At 39.1% G+C, this 22,270-nt stretch overlaps 4 protein-coding genes and 1 long non-coding RNA gene across 8 annotated transcripts in view; 3 read left to right on the top strand and 2 right to left on the bottom strand.

Moving 5' to 3' along the window:
- The window catches only part of LOC149043226 (tyrosyl-DNA phosphodiesterase 1-like), a 48,736-nt gene extending 40,117 nt beyond the window's left edge, over positions 1-8,619 (top strand). For 2 of the 4 annotated variants that reach the window (XM_089212406.1, XM_089212403.1), the window contains 3 exons: positions 7,275-7,377; positions 7,504-7,618; positions 8,334-8,619. In XM_089212406.1, the coding sequence (XP_089068532.1) occupies positions 7,275-7,377; positions 7,504-7,618; positions 8,334-8,404 (289 nt within the window). In that variant the 3' untranslated portion in view covers positions 8,405-8,619. Of the gene's footprint in view, positions 1-6,091; positions 6,159-6,683; positions 6,792-7,274; positions 7,378-7,503; positions 7,619-8,333 lie in introns of all 4 variants that reach the window. The other 2 variants (XM_089212405.1, XM_089212404.1) reach the window with 2 other exon arrangements.
- On the top strand, positions 379-2,652 carry LOC113682238 (uncharacterized). Its single transcript, XR_016188463.1, has 3 exons — positions 379-569; positions 2,046-2,461; positions 2,507-2,652. It is a non-coding gene; the product is annotated as an uncharacterized LOC113682238 (long non-coding RNA).
- LOC149043227 (tyrosyl-DNA phosphodiesterase 1-like) lies at positions 3,831-4,895 on the top strand. Its single transcript, XM_089211939.1, has 3 exons — positions 3,831-3,847; positions 4,060-4,152; positions 4,559-4,895. Exons 1-3 carry the CDS (start codon positions 3,831-3,833, stop codon positions 4,671-4,673), a joined length of 225 nt encoding a protein of 74 aa, XP_089068065.1. The 3' UTR covers positions 4,674-4,895.
- Positions 8,620-10,287: 1,668 nt separating the features above from the next.
- Positions 10,288-12,637, bottom strand: LOC149043225 (tetratricopeptide repeat protein 28-like). Its single transcript, XM_089212413.1, has 2 exons — positions 10,800-12,637; positions 10,288-10,354 (listed from the first exon to the last, which is right to left on the bottom strand). The coding sequence occupies exons 1-2, from the start codon at positions 12,635-12,637 to the stop codon at positions 10,288-10,290; spliced, it is 1,905 nt and encodes a 634-aa protein (XP_089068539.1).
- Positions 12,638-17,690: 5,053 nt separating this feature from the next.
- On the bottom strand, positions 17,691-19,762 carry LOC149043224 (hsp70/Hsp90 co-chaperone CNS1 homolog). The gene is made up of 3 exons (XM_089213710.1): positions 19,615-19,762; positions 18,374-18,451; positions 17,691-17,836 (listed from the first exon to the last, which is right to left on the bottom strand). Exons 1-3 carry the CDS (start codon positions 19,760-19,762, stop codon positions 17,757-17,759), a joined length of 306 nt encoding a protein of 101 aa, XP_089069836.1. The 3' UTR covers positions 17,691-17,756.
- Between the last annotated feature and the right edge of the window lie 2,508 nt (positions 19,763-22,270).

The raw sequence follows: 22,270 nt of genomic DNA, 5'->3' as shown, positions 1-22,270 counted from the left end.
AATTTCACTTTTGTTTCTGATTTTGAATGGCTCTTTTTATTCCAAAACTTTTGTCAACGATACAAGGTTAAAATGCTGTCAGTTAATTTTTTTTTGTTTTTTTGTTTGAAATATAACCATCGGTTATTTGTGAGCCAGTTACTACGTTAGCTTTTAGAATGCAGCTAAATTTATCAGCGTCACCGAAATCTACACAGGTATGTGATCAACGGGAAAAAAATAACAAAAGAAATAACATGAAAAAACTACAACATATCAATGTTCGTGGTCATTCGCGGCTCATTCGCGGCTCATTCACGATAGGTTCGATCAAAGAGAACAGTCAGGTAATCTAGGATCGAATGACATCAAAGTGGTCAGTGGAGTGTGCGCAGGCTCGCGTGTGTAGAAATCAAGACTGATGGAGACTGTGTATCAATAGTTATGATTCGGAATAAATTGTCTACAGTATTTTGCAAGCTTTGATTTATAACGATCAAGATATTTGAAATGACTAAAGGGAAAGGAGATAATACAATGAACATGGCTTCGGTCAAGGCAGCAGTAAGAGTGGGGCCTCTCAATAAAAGGTAAGCCGAAATAAAGCATTTGATTCGGCCGTTCTAATAGAACGCTGATTAAAAATTCTCGGTGATCGATGTCTGGGGTTTAAATATCCGTTAAATGTATCTGTTGGGAAATAAGTCTGTCGCTGTTGACAATACTTGTTGAAAACTGCGACTAAATTTTTAGGAATAAAGACTTTGATTTCAATTTAATAGTCCTCCTTGTTTTGCATATTAAAGTGAGGTGGAGGGGGACAGGGGGGTGGGAGCCCGGGAGAAAAAGGGGGCGGGAGAGGGCGGAAAGTGCGAGAATAGGGGGTGGGAAGCGGTATCTATATGATGGTGGGAGCAGAAATAAAGACGGCAATAGTTCGTTGTTTATTACTGGGTATTATTCAGTCAAAATATCTAGCAAAGTTTTGAAATTTTCATTTAACATCCACCAATGCTTAAAAGAAAATTTTGGAGGCAAGAAAACGTAAATTTGTAGCTGGTGAGTTTGGAAATCCCTTCGATTCGATTATGTCATAGGTCATGAGATAGCATGACACATGACACATGTACACTTATACTTCATTGTCTAGTAAGCTGTAGCTGTCAAAAATCTCCAGCAAAGAAAGTGAAACTTAGTGAAACTTGTAATGACTTTCATCGGAACCCAATGATCCCCCTGCCAAAACAAAGGCCAGAAAATGAACAAGAATGTTAAGTTTTGGCACAATTTGAAAGTTAAACCTGAGTTTCTGATCCTCTTGATTAACCTGAAGACAGGAGCTACACAATGAAGGGTGAGAGTCATGAGACAAAGGGGCACAAAAAGTTTGGGAGGTGGGAGAATGTGGTACAGGAAGCAGGAGACTCTGACCCTCCCTGTCCCCCTCTATAGTGTGCTAAACAACAGAAACAAATACGGTGAGCTGGAATACACAATGTCAATGTAAAATTTGATTATAAATGTTTTGGGGGGTTAAACATAAATGAAATGAAAAAGATAGTCACACTAGTACAACTGAACTTGGTTGAAATCTTCTTTCAAATGACCAGCATTAATTAGATTATGTCACACAGTTCATAGACATGATTAAGTAAAAAAAGCAAGGTAAAGAGAGTTTATTGTGAGATTGAGTTTATCTTTGTACTCTACATAGCAATGGAATTGAACTTTGTGGTTTTAGCTTGAGAGTATATTTCCTCACACTTTTGGACAATACATTTGTTTAAATACAATAGTTGTTAGAATTAAGTTATTAATGGTCCACACTTCAAATCTGTGGAAACAAGCCAGGTAAATTATGGCTGACATAGAAAAAATGTGCACCAATATACTCATAAACTTTCCAGTGTAAGTATTGAGGAACAATCAAATTGCTATTTTTAAGTGCTGTTTTTATGATGATTTGGGTCTTTGTAAACTGGCAAGTTTTGGAAGTTTGAAATTTTAAGTGTAACTAAAATCTTAAAAAAGCTTGAAATTTACTTTGTACTCTGTTATTCCTTCAGATGTTTGAAGATTTGGGTACTGATGTGATAAGGCAGCGTTTGAGGGTTACAATGCCTGTATTTTTGCTCATGGTCAGCTGGGGGCCACTAAATCCTACAGTATGATGTGACAGGAGGTAACAGAACACAATGAACTATTATTTTACATCAAAGACCTCTGGGACTATCATTAATTTTGGTGTCCATAATAGCAATCTTTCATCACGCATTCTGATTCCACAGGCACCCTTTGATTATTGTTTGTTTGTTTATACTACTAGGGTGTAGGGTTTTATATGATATAGCAGTTCCTTTAACAAAATTCTTGTGCGAAGTAAGTAGCCTTTCCATCCAAATATAGGGAAAGAAAATTTGATCAAAGCAGCTGGCTTGAAAAAAAAAATGTTGCTCACACTTTTACAATGCTCCTCGTTATGGTAACGCCTTCACATTTCAAAGACCCCTTAAATTCAGTCTTCAAGTTGATCATAGCACTAATCTGAAACATTTGAAGTCCATTTCGATTTAGTTAATGTCGAAACAGCTGTATAAGCTAATGATTTGATAAACTTTGCTGACAATGTGATTACTTCTCAAATGCCAAATGCAGCATATGGTATAAGTTGCTTATTTTTCCTGAGCATTTCTAGTTAGTGATGTACGTAGTGACTGTAGTGGTGATATGGATAAACTTAAGTCTCTGCAGACAGAGTGTCTGCATTCAATTTTTAGTGGGAGACATTTTTATATCTTAATTTATTTTGTTATGTACATTTTTTCCCCTTTTTTTATAATGCTGTAAATGAACATTTTTTTTTAAAGTCATGGGTACATGTTTTTGTGGGAATTTCCATGGTAACAGCTTGCTCTGTCACTCACAAACTCTTCATGATTCTTGCTGCTCCTTGTTATGTTTAGTGCATGGACGATTCAAAGACCCTTCAAATTTGGTCCTCGAGTTGATCATAGCACTAATCTGAAACATTCAAAGTCCACTTCAATTTAGTGAATGTTGAAACAGCCGTGTAAAGACAATAACCATTGATTGATGCAATCACAATGGTGCCAGGACTTCGGACTTCGGACTTCTTCAGAAGGATAGATCTAGAGTTCAGAGCTGACTAATTACAACTAATTACAAGGAGTACATGCCAATTTGCATATCCCAAAGTGCCCACAACAACTTGTGTCTATGCTATCGCATATCCACAAGTTTAAAATCACATTTTGACTTGCAAATGGCAATACATGTATAAAAAAAGTAAAAAAGTGATCTCATTTATAAACTGCAATTAAAGAAATAGCAGAAAAAGAAGCCTGAAAAATAAAGCTGTGACATGATTGGAACACCTGCTTCTGAGAATCACTAGTTGGTTGATACTATCAACTAAGATAATATAGCCACAAAGTAACTCTACAATATTGATACAATATCAAGCTGGCAGGTGAGGAGAATGAGGAAAATATAATTATGCACATTAAACAAAGAGGGCTTAAAAGTTGCAATCATATGGGAATTATATGGAACTGTGCCAAATACATAGCATTCCCATAAAAAAGGGTCAGGGATCATATGGTATTGGTATGGGGCTGATCCATATCATTCCCATACCAGATACTATGGGAAATCTATGGAACTGTGCCAAATACATAGCAATCCCATAGTTAAATACAATAGAATCAAAACTGAATGAAGACAGTGGCATATATGGTTTTGATATGGAAGTAATAGCCCATACTAAAGCCATATACTACCCATATATGGGCCATAGTTTATGCCATACCATTTCCATACTTGGACCATATATGGCCCATATCACCAGGTAAGGGAATTTCCATGTAATCCACTGTATGAAGTTTTATGCAGCCAGCTGCATAAAAAAAAAAAAACGGCAAATGTGTACCCATTCGTCAACACTGCAGTAGAAACCAAAAATTAATGGCTAATTGAGAGCTTCTCTCCTTACAAAGGCAATGCATTTATTTTCTCAGGCTTTTAAAAAAATAAGTTCTGACTCATGATTTTTTTTTTCAGCAAAATGATGCTATTGTTGTACAAAGAGGGCTTAAGAGTTGTGATCACCACAGCAAATCTCATTGCCATGGACTGGGACCAGAAAACACAAGGGTACATCAAAATTATTTGTTCTGAATTTTTTTTTTTTTAAAAAGGTGCATTCCCCTTGAATATGTCATCAAATGAAGAGGAAGCACACCGTAAGTGAAGAGCAAACTTGTTAAACATTTCCTTCTGTAATTCTCCCTTTTTGGCCTTTTTTGAGAACCATACCAAACAATGGAAACAGGATTTAATAACTTGAAAATGTTAGTGGAACTGACTGCATTAATTTATAATTAAAATTAACAAAAATCATGCTTAGCTTAGGTAAAATCCTAGTTTAAAGGATATACTCACATGCAGAAGATTCATGAGTGTAATGGTTGGTGCAATAACTGCATTCATTTGATTCTTGAGGAAATTTTCCTTCTTCCTGCACAACATGGCTTGTTGTATTCATTTGTTTCTTTTTCAGGGTTTGGATGAGTCCAGTGTTTCCTAAACTTTCCAAGTTATCTGATGAAGAATATGCAAACTATTCACCAACTAATTTTAAAGAGGATTTATTGGTAAGGAAATTGCCCAACTAACTCATAATAGTTTGGCATGTGGATTTTATTTTTGATCATGGAGTATGTAAGATCAGGTCATGTGTGCATTTTTCTTTGTACAGAGATTGCAACTTATGGTAGTTTTTGTACTCTGTTGTGATATGTGTGACAGGATACTTTTTTGTTTTAGCTCAGATCAGGAAAGGCCAATGGGAGAAAAACTCTTACAGGTCAAGGGAGGGTCAAAAAAAGTTTTGGTCAGAGGGGAAAGAGAAATTTTTTGGACAATTACAGGGATGGTTAAAATTTATATAGCTGGTCAATTTCATACCGTTTTGTATTTTATTGGTTAGTTAGAGTTTTAGATATATCACATAACAGGGAAAAGGAAGTGATAAATGAGGGGTTTTTGCCTAAAGAAATCAAATTTCTTCTGAAAAGTAAGCCAGATAGCTTTCCAAATTTAAACACTCAGTAACACTCTTAAACTTCGTAAGGTGATCATGAATTATTGGTATAAATTAAGAAGTCTAAAATTTGGAATTTGTTTGAGTTGTTAGCAAATATCACCCTTTAGCAAAGTTAGGTGCCTGTCTAAAGGAGCATTAAAGTTTCACTCAATGGAATTGAACAAATTTTGAATTCATCTACTGTAGCAATACCTTAAGAATAAGATAATTGTCTTTGAAACTTAGGTTCTTCACCAACATGGACCTAGCTCTGATGACATCAGCTCCAAGTGGCCTGTGATTGGTCAGTTTTCCAGCATAGGTTCCCTTGGGAATGACAAGGACCGTTGGCTGTGTTCTGAATGGTTACAGAGCTTGTCCACATGTTCTGGTAACATGATGTCCAGTCCCCCTCTGCATCTGGTTAGTATGTTTCTCAATCTCCATTATGGTTGGAAACTGAACACTGATTTAATTTGCAAGTATGCAAGTTTTTTGTTCTGGATCAGAATTTTGTGGAAATTTTTTTCTTCTTGATTCATCATGTTTTATTGGCAGGTTTTTCCAACAGTGGACAATGTGCGGTGCAGTTTGTAAGGTTACCCAGGTATAAGATATAACCTAAATTAAGTGTATCTGTTGAGGGAGAGTGGCTAAGTGGTTAGAGTGCTGGACTTGTAAACTGATGGCCTGGGTTCAATTCCTTCAACTTCAATTGGAACACACTGGATTTATTATTATCATTATTATTATTATTAGTTTAATTATTATTATTTTTTCATTATCATTATTATCTTAATCACCAAAAATCTAGGGATGCACATGTGAGTAAATTTAAATTAATTACTGCAGTTTGTAGAAGCACCAAAAGTATCCACATTGTTTGAGTTATGTATTTCTTTCTATATATATTTTCTTCTTCTAAACACTTCACAGCATACTCTTTGTGGTTCAAGTTTCATTTCTAAGTATAAATGTGTGATCTCTGATAGTTTTCTTTCTCTGTAGCTGGTGGCTCAATACCATACAGTTCCAAGACAGCTTTGAAGCAGCCTTATCTTCCGAGTTTCTTTTGGTAAGTCATCCTTAGTTTGTTTTCAGATTAGATGGGTTTTTGTCAACCTTAGCTTCGTCCCAGTTCACATGGCATGAAATCCACTAGTGTGGCATTGCAATTTTACCCTTCACCACCCATACCCTCCCTGAATTTGAGGAAAATCTTCCAAACTTTAATTATGGAGTCTTTCATCTAGCAGGTGGCTTTTTATCAGTATCCACCACTGTGTGGGGAGATTAATTTCAATTGTTCTGTCAGGAAACCCAGGCAGGGAATGTTTCTAGTCCTTTCAATTTGGAGTAGAGCACATCAGTCACTCCCCTCAATCTGCTTGACAAAATGGCTATTTTTCTCTGTTTCTTTTTTCAATTGGACCATACTGGGGTGTAGGCTAATAATCAAAAGCCATAGATCTATTAAAATGTTACATCCAAGAAATCTCTGCTTTACCCAAGTAGCTAACTCTGTTGTGTTAGCATAGCTCTTCTTACATTCTTGACAGATCTGATGGATTTTTGCTTTTCTCACTTTTGGTTTTTTCAGCTCTTGGAAGTCTCATTCCTGTGGTAGAAGTCATGCCTCTCCTCACATCAAAACATACACCAGGGTATCCCCAGATTGGAGCCGAATGAGCTGGTTTCTTGTGACAAGGTGTTAAAAACTGAGTCCTCTCTGCAATTTATCTTTATTTAGTTATGCTGCTCTAGAAAATTTAGAAGGTGGAACTTCCACACATCTTTGTCTTTGGGGCTGTTCAAAGTTTGTTCAAAGATTATTTCAGTATAACAGCAGAATCTTTTCAGGTTTGCCTTCGCTGTCGTCTAAGGGCATTACTGATATGATTAAAAGAATCCAAAAATTGTCTGTTCTCCTTTTGAAACCCCTTGGGTTTACCCTCATGGTGTTTATAGTCTATCTAATTTGGCTAGAACAAGAGCAAACTTTGGATTTCCCCTGTCTATCTGTGGGCTATTTCTGATTGGCCAAAACAGAATGTCAAGCCAGTTATTTTGAAAAGGCAATGTTTTGAAAATGAAAGATGGTTGGAGTCTTAAAAAGGATAGATGTTGTCTTGAAATTTATGCACAGTTTTTGCATTTTTTCTCTTCCTCATTTACATTTAATTATTTTCAGTGCAAATTTGTCTAAAGCAGCCTGGGGAACTTTGGAAAAAAATGGTCAACAACTTATGATTCGCTCGTATGAGATTGGAGTTTTGTTTCTACCCAAAGACCAGGTATTTTGTTTAGTTATCTCCAGCGTTTCAGTTGGACAAATGAAAGAAAATTCTTTCCTGTGACTGTACCCTTTTTGATCCAGATTCCATCTATGACTCAATAGTGAACTGTCATTTTATCAACAGGATCCTGAAAGCAAATACTTTCACGTGAAAGGAAAACAGGAAAGTAATGAAAAGTGGTCAAGTTATAGTGTACAGCTTCCATTTGATGTCCCACCTTTGCCATACACCAAAGATGGTAAGATTCCTTGCTTGTGTTCAGGCAATTTAGCATAAAGGTCTCCTCTTTTCAGTTCACATCATGAATTTCCAAATTTGTTTGAAAGTAAAAGTTCTTCCTTGTTATTTTTTGAGTGTGAATAATTCGTAGCAATTTTCTCATTGTGAATTATGGTTGTGGGACTGGTCATTATTTATCCTTGGCAGACTTAGGGGGGGGGCAGGGGGGGTCAGGGGAGCAGGGAGGGTCAGGGGGGCAGGGGGGTTCGAGGATTTTTCTTGTGTCACAATAAAATTTACCTGATCCCCAACAAGACTCTGTAATATTCTTGTGATCCCCCTCCACACTTTAACTCCCATGAGTGACCAAAACAGAATTTCTCCTTACAGTATCAATACAATATCAAGCAGATGAGTGGTGAGAATAAAGAAATATATCAATTTGGGGATAATTAGTTGATCCAATACTAAATTCTCTGAACTAACATGATAAGAACTGTATGGTTGACAGTAAGGAGAATTAAAAATTTGATCTGGGTGTTAAAGGTTAATTGGCGGTAACTTTTTTTATGGCCAACCCTTTATACTTCTGTTGGTGATGGCAGATCTCCTCTCCTTTCCCCCTTGAAAACCAGGTGATCCCTGGGCACATGTATAGAGTTAGGTACTTAAAATCAGTGGTTCATCTATGAAAGTCTCATGTTTCATGTCATCTTTGTGTTTTGTCAAAACAGAATCCCCTTGGATGTGGGATGTCAAATACAACACACCTGATGGTCATGGTAGAATATGGTCACCATCATAAGCACTGCAATCAGGGAATCACTGGGTTAAAATAGATTCAAAAGATGTCAGGGGGAGGGCAAATGCCATACTTTAAAAGAAAAGAAACTCAGATTTTGTTGACACTCACTTTGAAGAAAATGTTAATTTTTGAAATATTCATGTCTTAAAAATCATGTTTTGATCAGAATTTCAGGCTTGAGTCATGCAAACCAAAATAAAAATAATCCTGACAGAGCCTGTTTCAGGTGTTCAGTTAACATCTTTGAGTCCTAAGAGTGACCAGCATCCAGTTTCTCCTCACAATACCACCCCTGAATCAAAAAGTTAGGTCACTAGAATAAAAGGAAATGATCACCAAGTTAAGAAGCTCACTTGATTCTTAGATAAATTCTCCTTGTTGCTGCCTGAGGAAATGTATGGAGATCAGTATGGAGAATATACATACTGATGTTAGGGTGGAAAGGGTTAAATATCAAAGACAAAGAGTAATTATACTACAACAGTGACAGCCTTCTGCTCAGCAAGTCTCTGAAAGATCAATTATTGCAGACAAATTTATCATGTGATTGTTATTATCATCTATTTATGCTTTTTAAATATAAGTGATAACAAAAAAGTACTTCATCTCAATCTGCTAGGCTTAAGATATGAGTAGAAAACAAATAAATTCACCACACTAGTTTTTCCTATTGACTCGGACTGTTTCCTTTTGACTAAAACTTTGTTTGGCTTTTTTACGGCAGTCACTAGAAACTACATATGTCCTTGCCTAGATAACCTAAATCTTTTTAAAGAGGAAACTGACAACTGTAAAATATGTGTATTTGCAAAACTTTGTTGTGAAAAATGTTGCTGTGCAACCAATCATACCTTTCCCACGAGGGAAAGAATCAAAATAAAAAGGTTAAAAATTTAAAAAAAAAGTCTGCAAACTTGCAGAAACTCTCGCTTTCATTTCAGCTTATTATCGATGATATCTAGTTTTGTTTTTGCCTTACTCGGTAACTTTCTTAGAAACTGTAAAATATGTGTATTTGCAAAACTTTGTTGTGAAAAATGTTGCTGTGCAACCAATCATACCTTTCCCACGAGGGAAAGAATCAAAATAAAAAGGTTAAAAATTTAAAAAAAAAGTCTGCAAACTTGCAGAAACTCTCGCTTTCATTTCAGCTTATTATCGATGATATCTAGTTTTGTTTTTGCCTTACTCGGTAACTTTCTTAGAAACTGTAAAATATGTGTATTTGCAAAACTTTGTTGTGAAAAATGTTGCTGTGCAACCAATCATACCTTTCCCACGAGGGAAAGAATCAAAATAAAAAGGTTAAAAATTTTAAAAAAAAGTCTGCAAACTTGCAGAAACTCTCGCTTTCATTTCAGCTTATTATCGATGATATCTAGTTTTGTTTTTGCCTTACTCGGTAACTTTCTTAGATTGAAACTTTTAAATATGTACATGTGTTTAACACCTGAGGTTAAAGTAGAGACATACGCAGAAAAATCGTTTAGAAGTAAACCACAATCTTCGCGGGCCACAGGTATCTTGTTCGGTGCGATGTAATTAACAACTGGCGCAGATCGCGAGTTTGTAATATGAGTCAATTTCCATTAGAAAAATTAAAAAGTATCACAAACTACATTGATTAAAAACTCAGAAATTTTCTTATTGATAATATGCCTTATTCTCAGCTTAAACAAAAGCGAAGCACTACTATTAAATCAGGCCTTGGTTTCAATTCATTAAGACATCCTATGTTCACTTCATTTTGACCTTACGGAATTGACCTAGTTAAGTTACCCATGTGTAAAGTTCACAGGTTATTAAGCATTTTCTCAATGTCCTCGTTGCGTGAAGTTACTCTACTGGTCTTCATCGGTGGCTTGGACGTTAAGGGGTTCATTTTATGGCGCCTGTTCCAGTTCTTCTTGATCCTTTACTTCCGCTGGTGATAATTGTTCTTCTTGTGATCTGAAATTAAAGGAAAATACTGTCATTGAGCTGAACAAGTCACTTGGAACCGCGTATGAAGTAAATGCGTGCTCTCTTCTCTTGAAAGCTTTTTTTATACGCAGAGAATGCACGAGTAAAACACATCTGATAACTCGAGTAACTAAATTTAGCTTACTTTGAAATGCCGGTTCCTTCTCAGTCGAGAGGAGAGAGTACGTCGCCGCCAATAAAACACCGCCTCGTTAACCTATTATTTTCATTGTCCTTTTTTTTCTCGTTCTTTTGTGTGCGTACTCTAATGTTTCACGTCAACTGTGTCTTCTACACCAACTTCTAAAAGCCAAACTGTCTCGTGACCACCATTCTTTAGAAAGGGCTCTAATCGAACTTTTTGCCCAGTTTCGTTAAAGTATTTCACATGAAGGTGGAATTATTGAAGTCCTACTTATAAATTGCTACTCACGATTCATGATTGATTTCTCTAAAATCGATTGTAACATCGTCACCAATGAGTACAAATGGAGCCCAGAACCGCGGGGCGTTAAAGTGTTCTGATTCTCGCAGACATTTCATCGCCCGGTTGAGTGACACGCTGGCGCTGTCTCCATCTTTCAGATGTTGGTAAAAGCTTCTCATAAACTCCATGGTGGCCTCGTCATTAATTGACCAGAGTGCGACCAGAACAGAACGAGCACCAGCACCGAGGAAAGCCCGTGCAATGCCGACCACACCCTCACTTGACACCTTGCCTTGGGCACTGTGACAACAGCTTAGCACAACAAGCTTTGCACGCAACTTCGCTGCTTGAACATCGGAAATTGTTAACCTGAAATCTTGTTCCTCTGGTCTTCTGTATTTTCGTTGTGGGTTTGGAGCCAATGCAATTTCCCCAGTGTCGATTTTTCCGTGCGCAGCAATGTGCACCAAAGCAACCGAACCGATTCTCTTCAGTACCTCAGCCTTGGTTGCCTCTTTTCCTGTAAGTGGGTGGATACCAAGCATATTTCCGATCATCTCCACTTCCTTTTTGGCGGAGGGCAAGGGCAAATATCTATTCTCTCCTAGCAAGGTGGTAAAGTCTTCTAGACATGGATCTCCTACGAGCAACGCCCCACTCTTGTTGTGATATTCTTTGGGAGAAGCGTTGATCAGTTTCATACACATCAATGACGGAAGAATGCGTATCCTCATGGACTCACTGAGGTACTTTGATTCGGAATCCAAAAATGCGGCAAAAGGGGCGAGGCACAGTGGACCATCAGGAACGACAACCAACTCTTCATCTTCGATCAAATTTGAAATAGGAGTTATGATGCACTTATGAAAGAGACGCAGAGGATTCTCGTCAGACTGTAATGGGTTTCCTGTTTCTTCTCCTCTTTCCTCGGCGGGTGGCAATTCTTGTTCGGTACTTGACCCGTCTAATGTGCGGTTCTCGCAGATTACCCTGAATCTTCCTCGAATTTCCTCGTAAGTCTTCTTCCTTAAGCAATTCAAATAGTCGGTCGCATCTCCAAGGAGATAGTTCACTTCTTTCTGTGTAAACAGTATATTCCCGTCTTTCCTGATTACCCACAGGTTAACTGCGTTTCCTAATAGTGCAACAAAAAGCGTCGGACCAGTGATATAAGTGACCATTTCGGAGATCCCTGGTTCAGCCTCAACTGATCCAGAAACTGCCAGTTGGGATCCATATCGTAGTTTGATGAGATCCAACAAGGCCTCGGCTCGTCCTTGGTCCGCAGCACACAATGCCTCGTCGAATTTTGACAGCTTAAGCAAAGTTCTGCAGAGTGACTGATAAATGTCTTGACGTGCATTGCGGAAGATTATTTTCAACGCATCGTCAACTTGCAGAACTCTCAACTCATTGAAAAGTTTAGTACTGCGTTGATAATAATTAAACGCTTGATGCAAGTCTCCAGAGCTCTCATAATTACGACCTAAATTGGCTAAACAATTTCCCACGATTATTCTCTGCCCCGATTTCTGAACCATTTTAAGACATTTCTTGTCGTACTCGATGGCTCGTTCAAAGTCACCCTGTTTATGAAGAACTTCCCCAAAACTGGCGTAGACCATTGCCTCGATTCCCTGGTCTCTCAGTTCTTTGGCCATGGTAAGCGCTTTCTCAAGATACTCTGTTGCCTGGTTAAAATCATCCCGTCGAGCATTAACAGTTCCAATAAGGACATAGGCTTCAGCCTCGTTTTTCCTGTCCCCTATGCGTTTAGCGATATCAAGGTAATCCTGGAAAAACTGCATGGCTTGAAGCAATTTACCCATTGACATATAACTCATACCAACAACTTTTAAAGCGTTTGACCTAACTAGCGGTTTTCTAGCAATACTTAGACATTTGATGGCGTTCTCTATGGCATGATTAAAATCACCCAAGTCGTGATAAGCCTTACCAAGCAGGAGAAAGGCACACTCTTCCCCTGTCCTGTCTTCCGGTTCTTTAGCAATACTAAGATGTTGCCTGAGGTACTCTATGGCTCGATTGAAATCACCCAGCCTCTGATAAGCCGAGCTAAGATTGTTATAGACCACTCCCTCGCGTGCCTTATCTCCTAGCTCTCTAATAATATTAAGACTTTTCCTGAAGTACTCTATAGCTTGATTGAAGTCACCCAGCTCATAACTAGCATAGCCAAGATTGTAGTGGGCACTTCCCTCGCCTGCCCTGTCTCCCAGTTCTTTGACAATACTAAGATGTTGTTTCTGGTACTCTATGGCTTGATTGAAGTCGCCCAGCTTATAAGTAGCCCAGCCAAGATTGTAGTAGGCACTTCCCTGGCCTGCCCTGTTTCCCAGTTCTTTAGCAATACTAAGATGTTGTTTGTGGCACTCTATGGCTTGATTGAAATCACCCATCTTGTGATAAGCTGAGCCAAGATTGTGGTCGGCACTTCCCTCGCCTGCCCTGTCTCCCAGTTCTTTAGCAATATTAAGATGTTGCCTGAAGTACTCTATGGCATGATTGAAGTCGCCCATCTTGTTATAAGCGGAGCCGAGATTGTTGTAGGCACTTCCCTTGCATGCCCTGTCTCCCAGTTCCTTAGCAATACTAAGATGTTGTTTGTGGTACTCTATGGCTTGAGTGAAATCACCCATATTGTAATAAGCGCAGCCAAGATTGTTGTACGCACTTCCCTCGCTTGCCCTGTCTCCTAGTTCTTTAGCAATACTAAGATGTTGTTTGTGGTACTCTATGGCTTGATTGAAATCACCCATCTTGTGATAAGCTGAGCCAAGACTGTGGTCGGCACTTCCCTCGCCTGCCCTGTCTCCCAGTTCTTTAGCAATATTAAGATGCTGCCTGAGGTACTCTATGGCTTGATTGAAGTCGCCCAGCTCATAAGTAGCCAAGCCAAGATTGTGGTAGGCACGTCCCTCGCCTGCCCTGTCTCCCAGTTCCTTAGCAATACTAAGATGTTGTTTGTGGTACTTTATGGCTTGACTGAAATCACCCAGCTTCTGATAAACGGAGCCAAGATTGTGGCAGTCATGTCCTTCGTCTGCCCTGTCTCTCAGTTGTTTAGCAATGTTAAGATGTTGCCTGAGATACTCTATGGCTTGATTGAGGTCACCCAACTCGTAACTTGTCGCGAAAAGATGGTTGTAAGCATGTCCCTCACCTGCTTTGTCTCCCAGTTGTTTAGCAATACTAAGATGTTGTTTGTGGTACTCTATGGCTTGATTGAAATAACCCACCATTTGATAAGCCGAACCAAGATTGTGGTAGGTACGGTACTCGTCTTCCCTATCTCCAAGTTCCTTAGCAATACTGAGATAGTGTTTGTGATACTTTATGGCCTGATTGGAATCACCCAGCTTGTCATAAGCCGAGCCAAGATTGTTGTAGGTACTTCCCTCGCATGCCCTGTCTCCCAGTTCCTTAGCAATACTAAGATGTTGTTTGTGGTACTCTATGGCTTGATTGAAATCACCCATCTTGTGATAAGCTGAGCCAAGACTGTGGTCGGCACTTCCCTCGCCTGCCCTGTCTCCCAGTTCTTTAGCAATATTAAGATCTTGCCTGAGGTACTCTATGGCTTGATTGAAGTCGCCCAGCTTATAAGTAGCCATGCCAAGGTTGTGGTCGGCACTTCCCTCGCCTGCCCTGTCTCCCAGTTCTTTAGCAATATTAAGATGCTGCCTGAGGTACTCTATGACTTGATTGAAGTCGCCCAGCTCATAAGTAGCCAAGCCAAGATTGTGGTAGGCACGTCCCTCGCCTGCCCTGTCTCCCAGTTCCTTAGCAATACTAAGATGTTGTTTGTGGTACTTTATGGCTTGATTGGAATCACCCAGCTTGTCATAAGCCGAGCCAAGATTGTTGTAGATACTTCCCTCGCATGCCCTGTCTCCCAGTTCCTTAGCAATACTAAGATGTTGTTTGTGGTACTCTATGGCTTGAGTGAAATCACCCATATTGTAATAAGCGCAGCCAAGATTGTTGTACGCACTTCCCTCGCCTGCCCTGTCTCCCAGTTCTTTAGCAATACTAAGATGTTGTTTCTGGTACTCTATGGCTTGATTGAAGTCGCCCAGCTTATAAGTAGCCCAGCCAAGATTGTTGTAGGCACTTCCCTTGCATGCCCTGTCTCCCAGTTCCTTAGCAATACTAAGATGTTGTTTGTGGCACTCTATGGCTTGAGTGAAATCACCCATATTGTAATAAGCGCAGCCAAGATTGTTGTACGCACTTCCCTCGCTTGCCCTATCTCCTAGTTCTTTAGCAATACTAAGATGTTGTTTGTGGTACTCTATGGCTTGATTGAAATTACCCATCTCACAATAAGCAAAGCCAAGATGGTTGTACGCACTTCCCTCGCTTGCCCTATCTCCTAGTTCTTTAGCAATACTAAGATGTTGTTTGTGGTACTCTATGGCTCGATTGAAATCACCCAGCCTCTGATAAGCCGAGCTAAGATTGTTATAGACCACTCCCTCGCGTGCCTTATCTCCTAGCTCTCTAATAATATTAAGACTTTTCCTGAAGTACTCTATAGCTTGATTGAAGTCACCCAGCTCATAACTAACATAGCCAAGATTGTAGTAGGCAATTCCCTCGACTTCCCTGTCTCCCAGTTCTTTGACAATACTAAGATGTTGTTTCTGGTACTCTATGGCTTGATTGAAGTCGCCCAGCTTATAAGTAGCCCAGCCAAGATTGTAGTAGGCACTTCCCTGGCCTGCCCTGTTTCCCAGTTCCTTAGCAATACTAAGATGTTGTTTGTGGTACTCTATGGCTTGATTGAAATCACCCATCTTGTGATAAGCTGAGCCAAGATTGTGGTCGGCACTTCCCTCGCCTGCCCTGTCTCCCAGTTCTTTGGCAATACTAAGATGTTGTTTCTGGTACTCTATGGCTTGATTGAAGTCGCCCAGCTTATAAGTAGCCCAGCCAAGATTGTAGTAGGCACTTCCCTGGCCTGCCCTGTTTCCCAGTTCTTTAGCAATACTAAGATGTTGTTTGTGGCACTCTATGGCTTGATTGAAATCACCCATCTTGTGATAAGCTGAGCCAAGATTGTGGTCGGCACTTCCCTCGCCTGCCCTGTCTCCCAGTTCTTTAGCAATATTAAGATGTTGCCTGAAGTACTCTATGGCATGATTGAAGTCGCCCATCTTGTTATAAGCGGAGCCGAGATTGTTGTAGGCACTTCCCTTGCATGCCCTGTCTCCCAGTTCCTTACCAATACTAAGATGTTGTTTGTGGCACTCTATGGCTTGAGTGAAATCACCCATATTGTAATAAGCGCAGCCAAGATTGTTGTACGCACTTCCCTCGCTTGCCCTATCTCCTAGTTCTTTAGCAATACTAAGATGTTGTTTGTGGTACTCTATGGCTTGACTGAAATTACCCATCTCACAATAAGCAAAGCCAAGATGGTTGTACGCACTTCCCTCGCTTGCCCTATCTCCTAGTTCTTTAGCAATACTAAGATGTTGTTTGTGGTACTCTATGGCTCGATTGAAATCACCCAGCCTCTGATAAGCCGAGCTAAGATTGTTATAGACCACTCCCTCGCGTGCCTTATCTCCTAGCTCTCTAATAATATTAAGACTTTTCCTGAAGTACTCTATAGCTTGATTGAAGTCACCCAGCTCATAACTAGCATAGCCAAGATTGTAGTAGGCACTTCCCTCGACTTCCCTGTCTCCCAGTTCTTTGACAATACTAAGATGTTGTTTCTGGTACTCTATGGCTTGATTGAAGTCGCCCAGCTTATAAGTAGCCCAGCCAAGATTGTAGTAGGCACTTCCCTGGCCTGCCCTGTTTCCCAGTTCCTTAGCAATACTAAGATGTTGTTTGTGGTACTCTATGGCCTGATTGAAATCACCCATCTTGTGATAAGCTGAGCCAAGACTGTGGTAAGCACGGTTCTCGCCTGCCCTATCTCCCAGATCCTTAGCAATACTGAGATGGTGTTTGTGATACTTTATGGCCTGATTGGAATCACCCAGCTTGTCATAAGCCGAGCCAAGATTGTCGTAGGTACTTCCCTCGTCTGCGCTGTCTCCTAGTTCTTTTGCATTGTGGAGGTCTTGCTTTATGATCTCAATTGCTTTCTTCATCTTAGGTTTTAAAAGTGTAAAGACAAAAGCGAAGAAATTGCGTAATTGTTTCGGTTGTAATGTTTGTTTGTCTCGAAATGTGGTAATAAATAAAAAGTCTCGTTGTAGAGGTTTAAGTCGACAAACAGAACTCTTGATCACCCCCCATTCTTTGGAACCTGTATCAAGGGGTCACCATTCCCGTGGGTGACCGCTTAATACATGTTTGACTGTAGGATTACTAATCATCAGCAATGCACGACTGATCTTTTTATCTTTGACATTTCTTCTCACTGACATTGTCCACAACGTGATCACCGCTAACACCCCAACATCTAGTGCACTGATGTTACATTTAACATGATGCTAAGGAGGAGAATGCGAAAAAATTTACTAGACCATAGACTTACATTGCTGGACTTTGAACATTCGTGGAAAGACCTGTCTCTCAGTCGCCGCAGGGTATCGTTCGTTTCAATCTTCACACATCCGCAGTTAAAGATGCAAATATAATGCCAAAAATAACTATACTGCTATAGAACTGTATTGGGGATCCGTAAATTCTTAATAACAGTCTTTTTAAACAGCGGAAGCTCTACCGGTCAGGAAATAAGGCTCTCAGATTTCTTGTTTTCTATGTAATCGGTAAAAAAGAAAAACAAAAAAAATTAAAGTTTATTCCGTAAACTTGGAAAGCCTTTTTCATTTCAACACTTGTTGAAGAAGCAAGATGCTTTCAATATTTCGATAGGCTTCCAAATGGTGTTTATGCGCCATGATTCTGAACACTGACTATTTTAACTTACATAGTTGACATACTAAGAGGGATCAAGTTCTTTGTATTTTAGATTTGTCAAAAGGATACTGCTAATCCTTGGACACTCCACCTGAGAGCTTCTTCAGGCTTATTCAGCTCAAGACAGGCGCTTGCTCCTATTCAAAATAACACAGTTAACATTATTAGATCGTATCTATGTGGAAGAGGTTTTTCTAAAACAGTTTTCCTTTGCCGAGGTAAAAAATAAATTGTTGTAATTTTTCTCCTCGTTGGTTTTTGGAAACTTATCAAATTGTGAAAGAGTTGTGCGATGTTTGCAAAAATTTAAGTAAACGTTACGGTGATTCCCTTAATTCTCTGTAAAAAATAAAAATGTATCCTAAGCACTTTGCTTCGAAAGATGAGTATCAGTGAGCTGTCAATCATAGCAGAAGGGTGCCGATGGGCGTGGTACTCTCGACTTTAGGGAGAGGACTGGTAATGAGATCTTAGCAGTCTTAGTTTTAAAATCTTCTCATTTCAATTTCTTGCTCTGAAATCGAAGTTTGGAGCTACAGAGTAAAAGTATCTGCCCAAAAAACAGCGCCTAATGCCACTTTCACCAGTCATGTGAGACCCCACTCAGTAACGTGCATTCCAGACCGTGGAGTGCGAGGTAGTTTTCCGCTCAAAAAAATAAGAAAAAAAAATACCTCTAATCATTGCCTTCAGGTATGTTGGTTGCAATCGATAGGCAGCTGTTGCATCTCTCAGTGACTCCTGGTAGTTGCCTACAAGAGAATTGTAATCTGATAGCAGAACGTCCAGTCGAACCTGTATTAAGCGACACCGTAAGCGGTCACCCTGTTAGGGGTCGGATGTCAAAGTCTTCTAATTCCCCCTTAGTAATCCCTTAACTCCCAAGATCTCATTAGTAATTCTCCTTACTGTCTGGCATATGGTTCTTGTGATGTTAGTTCTGAGCATCTGGTATTGGATCAACCAATTACAATAATACCCTAACTGATATTTTCTTCATTCTCATCACTTGTCTGCTTGATATTGTATTGACATTGTAAGGAGAAATTCTGTCTTGGTCACTCATGGGAGTTAAAGGGTTAAGTAGTCGTGGTCACTTTTGAGTTAGACCCAACGACCTGTCCTCATTGTCTTCCACCTGCAGAAACCGAGCGGTCACTTTAAGCGGAAAGTTCCACTCAAAGTTCTACTCAAATAAAACTAAGAATAATCTTTCAAGTAAACTTCAATCTGTATATCTGTATATCAATTTTGGTGGTATTTTTGAGCGAGTTTTTGTACGTTAAATGGTATATTATGGCATAAAATGGTATTTTTTATCGTTTTTTATATCACCCCCCATTCTTTGGAGGCTGTGTTAAGCGGTCATCCGCCATTCTCTGTGGGTGACCGCTGATTACAGCTTTGACTGTAGTTATAAAAAACTGAACATAAAGAAGAAAAAAGGCCGTAGGTCGGTAATCGTATTAAACGGCTGATTTTATAAGCGACGGAATATTTCACACACAGAAGGAATTATATCTGGGAAATCTAAGAAACACAACAAATGATGTGTCACAAACATGTGCTATACTCTTCCAAAAATTCGTTTCCAAAGCTCAAATGATAGGTTTAATTGAGTGGAAATTATGTTGCTTTCAGTATTATGTAGTCGATCTGGGTATCTGAGTCGGCAAGAAAAAGCGAAAAAACAATAGAAATGTTAATTAAGCAGGGAAAAGATTATAAATATCAGCGTTGGTGAGGACAACGAAATCTGACTCAAGTTCCATGGGAGTATTACAAGATAAAGATGCCGTGAACAGATTCTAAACACAAACATGCCTACATGAACTACCTCACGGACTCAGTGAGGCCAACAGCCAAGTGGAGAAACGAAGTACGCTAAAATGATAAAAGCCTAAATAATTCTCACCTAATTTGAAATGTACTGTCGCCCTGTTGTTGTACAGTTTGGCCTTCAATTCTTTGTTTCCGCATTTCACTTTAATTCCTTCCGTGTAAAAGTGAGAGGCGTTGAGAAAATCTCCTTTTAGACAAACCTTGTTACCTTCATTCTTCATTCAACTATCGCTGAAACAAAAAAATTTAAGCAACATGCATTAAATCGAAAACTACTACCGCTTGTGGCCAAGGTATTTGAAAACAAAAGGGCCGGGATAAAATAAGTTTATCTTCTTTATTTTCACAAACTGTCTTTCAAAAAGACTCTGGTACATGAGGTGGTAGACCTCCGTGTAGAATATATTGCCAAAGAACAAATCTCGTCACTTCAGACTGTTTTCATTGCAAAGTGCTTGCATCACAGAAAGAAATCTTACCCGAAATAACTTCAAAGAGAAGGAAAAAAAGCTAAAGAAAACAAATCAAGCAAAACGTACCCAGGTTATAACACAGGAAACATGATTACGAAGACTCGTCTTGAAAAGAAAGCCACACTAAGCTCACCTGTCAAAGTGTCGTCATCAAAATCAAGAGTTACTATTTCTTCTTCTTCTTCTTCTTCTTCTTCTTTTTCTTCTTCTTCTTCTTCTTCTTCTTCTTCTTCTTCTTCTTCTTTTCCTTCAACAGGTGGTGTGATGTCATCTAAAGCTTTGCTTGAACCCTCCGCCATGATTGCTGGGAGTTTACATCTCACCGGACGTACGGCTCCTTTACGGTTCCTGTACAACAAGAATATACACACCAACTTACGGTCTAAACACTGGAAAATATGAACTGACTTTTTTTTAGCTAAATTTGTATTCTTTTGTAGCAAAAAAGCCAGGTGTTTTTTCTGTAGCTATAGTGGAAATGTTCGCCTCTGACCACAGGAAGTCATGATCGTGCACAGAGGGACACCATTAAAAATTCCCCATGAAACTATGTAACGTTGTCTTTTGTGATCGTTTTATTCTTGTGTAATATTCTCCTGATCGAAAATATATCCGCCTTGTCTTCTTCAGAGCTCTCGTCTGGGTTCGTCACGCAACACCATATTTTCTTACTTGCATGACGAGCCCAAGCACAGCTGTGAAGAAAACTTTTCACCAACCACCAACCACATAAGGTCCACCAAACTACTGATCCCTGAGCGATTGATCCACTGAATCAGATTCGTCTCATTTGGTCTTTTACTGCCAATTCACCGAGTCACGAGGTCTTATTTCTTGGTAAATTATTGTTTGTCCATTTAACAATTACTCATATTTTTGCTTTTAACTGCCACCGCTTCCATTGCTCCCTCGAGATCTTTGTTTTGTCAATACAAAACACTAACTTTGAGTGTCATATTGGTTTACGGTCTCTAGTTCGTGATTTATTGACAAACATGAACAATCTTTGGGTGTAGAATTAACTCAAAATTCTTCATGCTACATTCGGCAACGCCTCGTTCATTAATTGAACGTTTCGCTTATTCTACATCTGTCATCACATAGTGGATTTTTCTTGTTACTTTTAAGTTAAACCACTCACATCAGTGTCTAATCGTTCAGAAGATAGCTAGAGAATGAATAAAATGTTAAGGTTGATAGTGGGGTTACATCAATTCAGTTTCAGTCGGAAACGTGTCTATCAAAAAATTGAAATTAGACGCATTTAACAAATTCGCACAAAAGTTCTCACGGTGACTGAATCTATCAGGTGTGAGGAAGGAAGAAAATTCTCAGTCTAAAGGTGTATTTTTTTTTTATCAAAGCCGATTTCTTGAAGGTTCCTCACGACGAGTTTAAAAAACAGCGGTTTATATTTGTTTTCACATGGTCTTCGATCGTTTGTCATATGCTTCTGAGAAACTGAAATTTTCCTTCTCGAGAAGTAACGTTTGATGGCAACAGCGACCGCCCTCAATCTCACGAATGATAATTGCTAAAGGTGATATTTGCTATCATTGTAGAACTGGTCATGAGACTTGAAAATTTCACGCTCCAACTAGGTTTGAACGCGTGCCTGCTAGATTACGTTAGGCGCTAATTCCAAGTTAGTTTCCATGCAGGTTTCAATTTTTTTGGCTCACAATCTACTTTAGTGTGCTGATCAATTCTTCAAATATCATTTACAGAATGAATATAATTTTATTCATATAGTTTTTGAGATAACAATTGAAAATGCCTCTAAAAAGGGCAATTCCAACCGATTCCTTTCTTACATGGATGGTAGTTACCATCAACAACAGTAATTGACGTGTCGATCAGTGCGGTAAGATTAATTACTAGTACTTACTTTCAGGAGACGCTTGTTCGACAAAGATGATGCCTTCAAGTTTATGGGCTGTGTGATAGAATAACCTGGAAACAGATAAATTGGAAAACAAAAATGATTGGTATATATAGGAACAATGATTTCTCAAAAGGTTGACATGTTGCACAACCGAAGTCGATATCAAGTAGATGATTGTTTACAAATTATCGTGACGAGGCATAAAACTTCCTTGAATACCAGAGATGTTATTTAAAGACTTTGACGAGAGACAAGTTTCACTTTCTAGCTCGATTTACTGGTTTGGCTGAGTCGAAAATGAGAAATAACGTCAGAAATGCCCGAATAACGTTGAATGATCTATTTATGTAGGGTGTTTTCAAGCACTGTTT

The sequence above is a fragment of the Pocillopora damicornis genome, chromosome 7 (genome assembly GCF_964200805.1).
Source record: "Pocillopora damicornis chromosome 7, jaPocDami1.2, whole genome shotgun sequence".
Lineage (NCBI taxonomy): Eukaryota > Metazoa > Cnidaria > Anthozoa > Scleractinia > Pocilloporidae > Pocillopora > Pocillopora damicornis.
The sequence above is the reverse complement of the archived record's forward strand: the minus strand, read 5'-3'. Positions and strand labels throughout refer to the sequence as shown.

Bases quoted from the DNA above. Each gene is read 5' to 3' on its own strand.
- LOC149043227 (XM_089211939.1), top strand. The intron at 4,153-4,558 runs GTACATCAAAAT...TTTCTTTTTCAG, and splicing joins TGGGACCAGAAAACACAAGG to GGTTTGGATGAGTCCAGTGT.
- LOC149043225 (XM_089212413.1), bottom strand. From the start codon at position 12,637: ATGAGTTATATGTCAATGGGTAAATTGCTTCAAGCCATGCAGTTTTTC. The intron at 10,355-10,799 runs GTGAGTAGCAAT...CTTTAATTTCAG, and splicing joins AGAGAAATCAATCATGAATC to ATCACAAGAAGAACAATTAT.
- LOC149043224 (XM_089213710.1), bottom strand. From the start codon at position 19,762: ATGAAGAATGAAGGTAACAAGGTTTGTCTAAAAGGAGATTTTCTCAAC. The intron at 18,452-19,614 runs GTGAGAATTATT...ATTCTCTTGTAG, and splicing joins GACAGTACATTTCAAATTAG to GCAACTACCAGGAGTCACTG. The intron at 17,837-18,373 runs GTATTTTTTTTT...TATTTTGAATAG, and splicing joins CCTGAAGGCAATGATTAGAG to GAGCAAGCGCCTGTCTTGAG.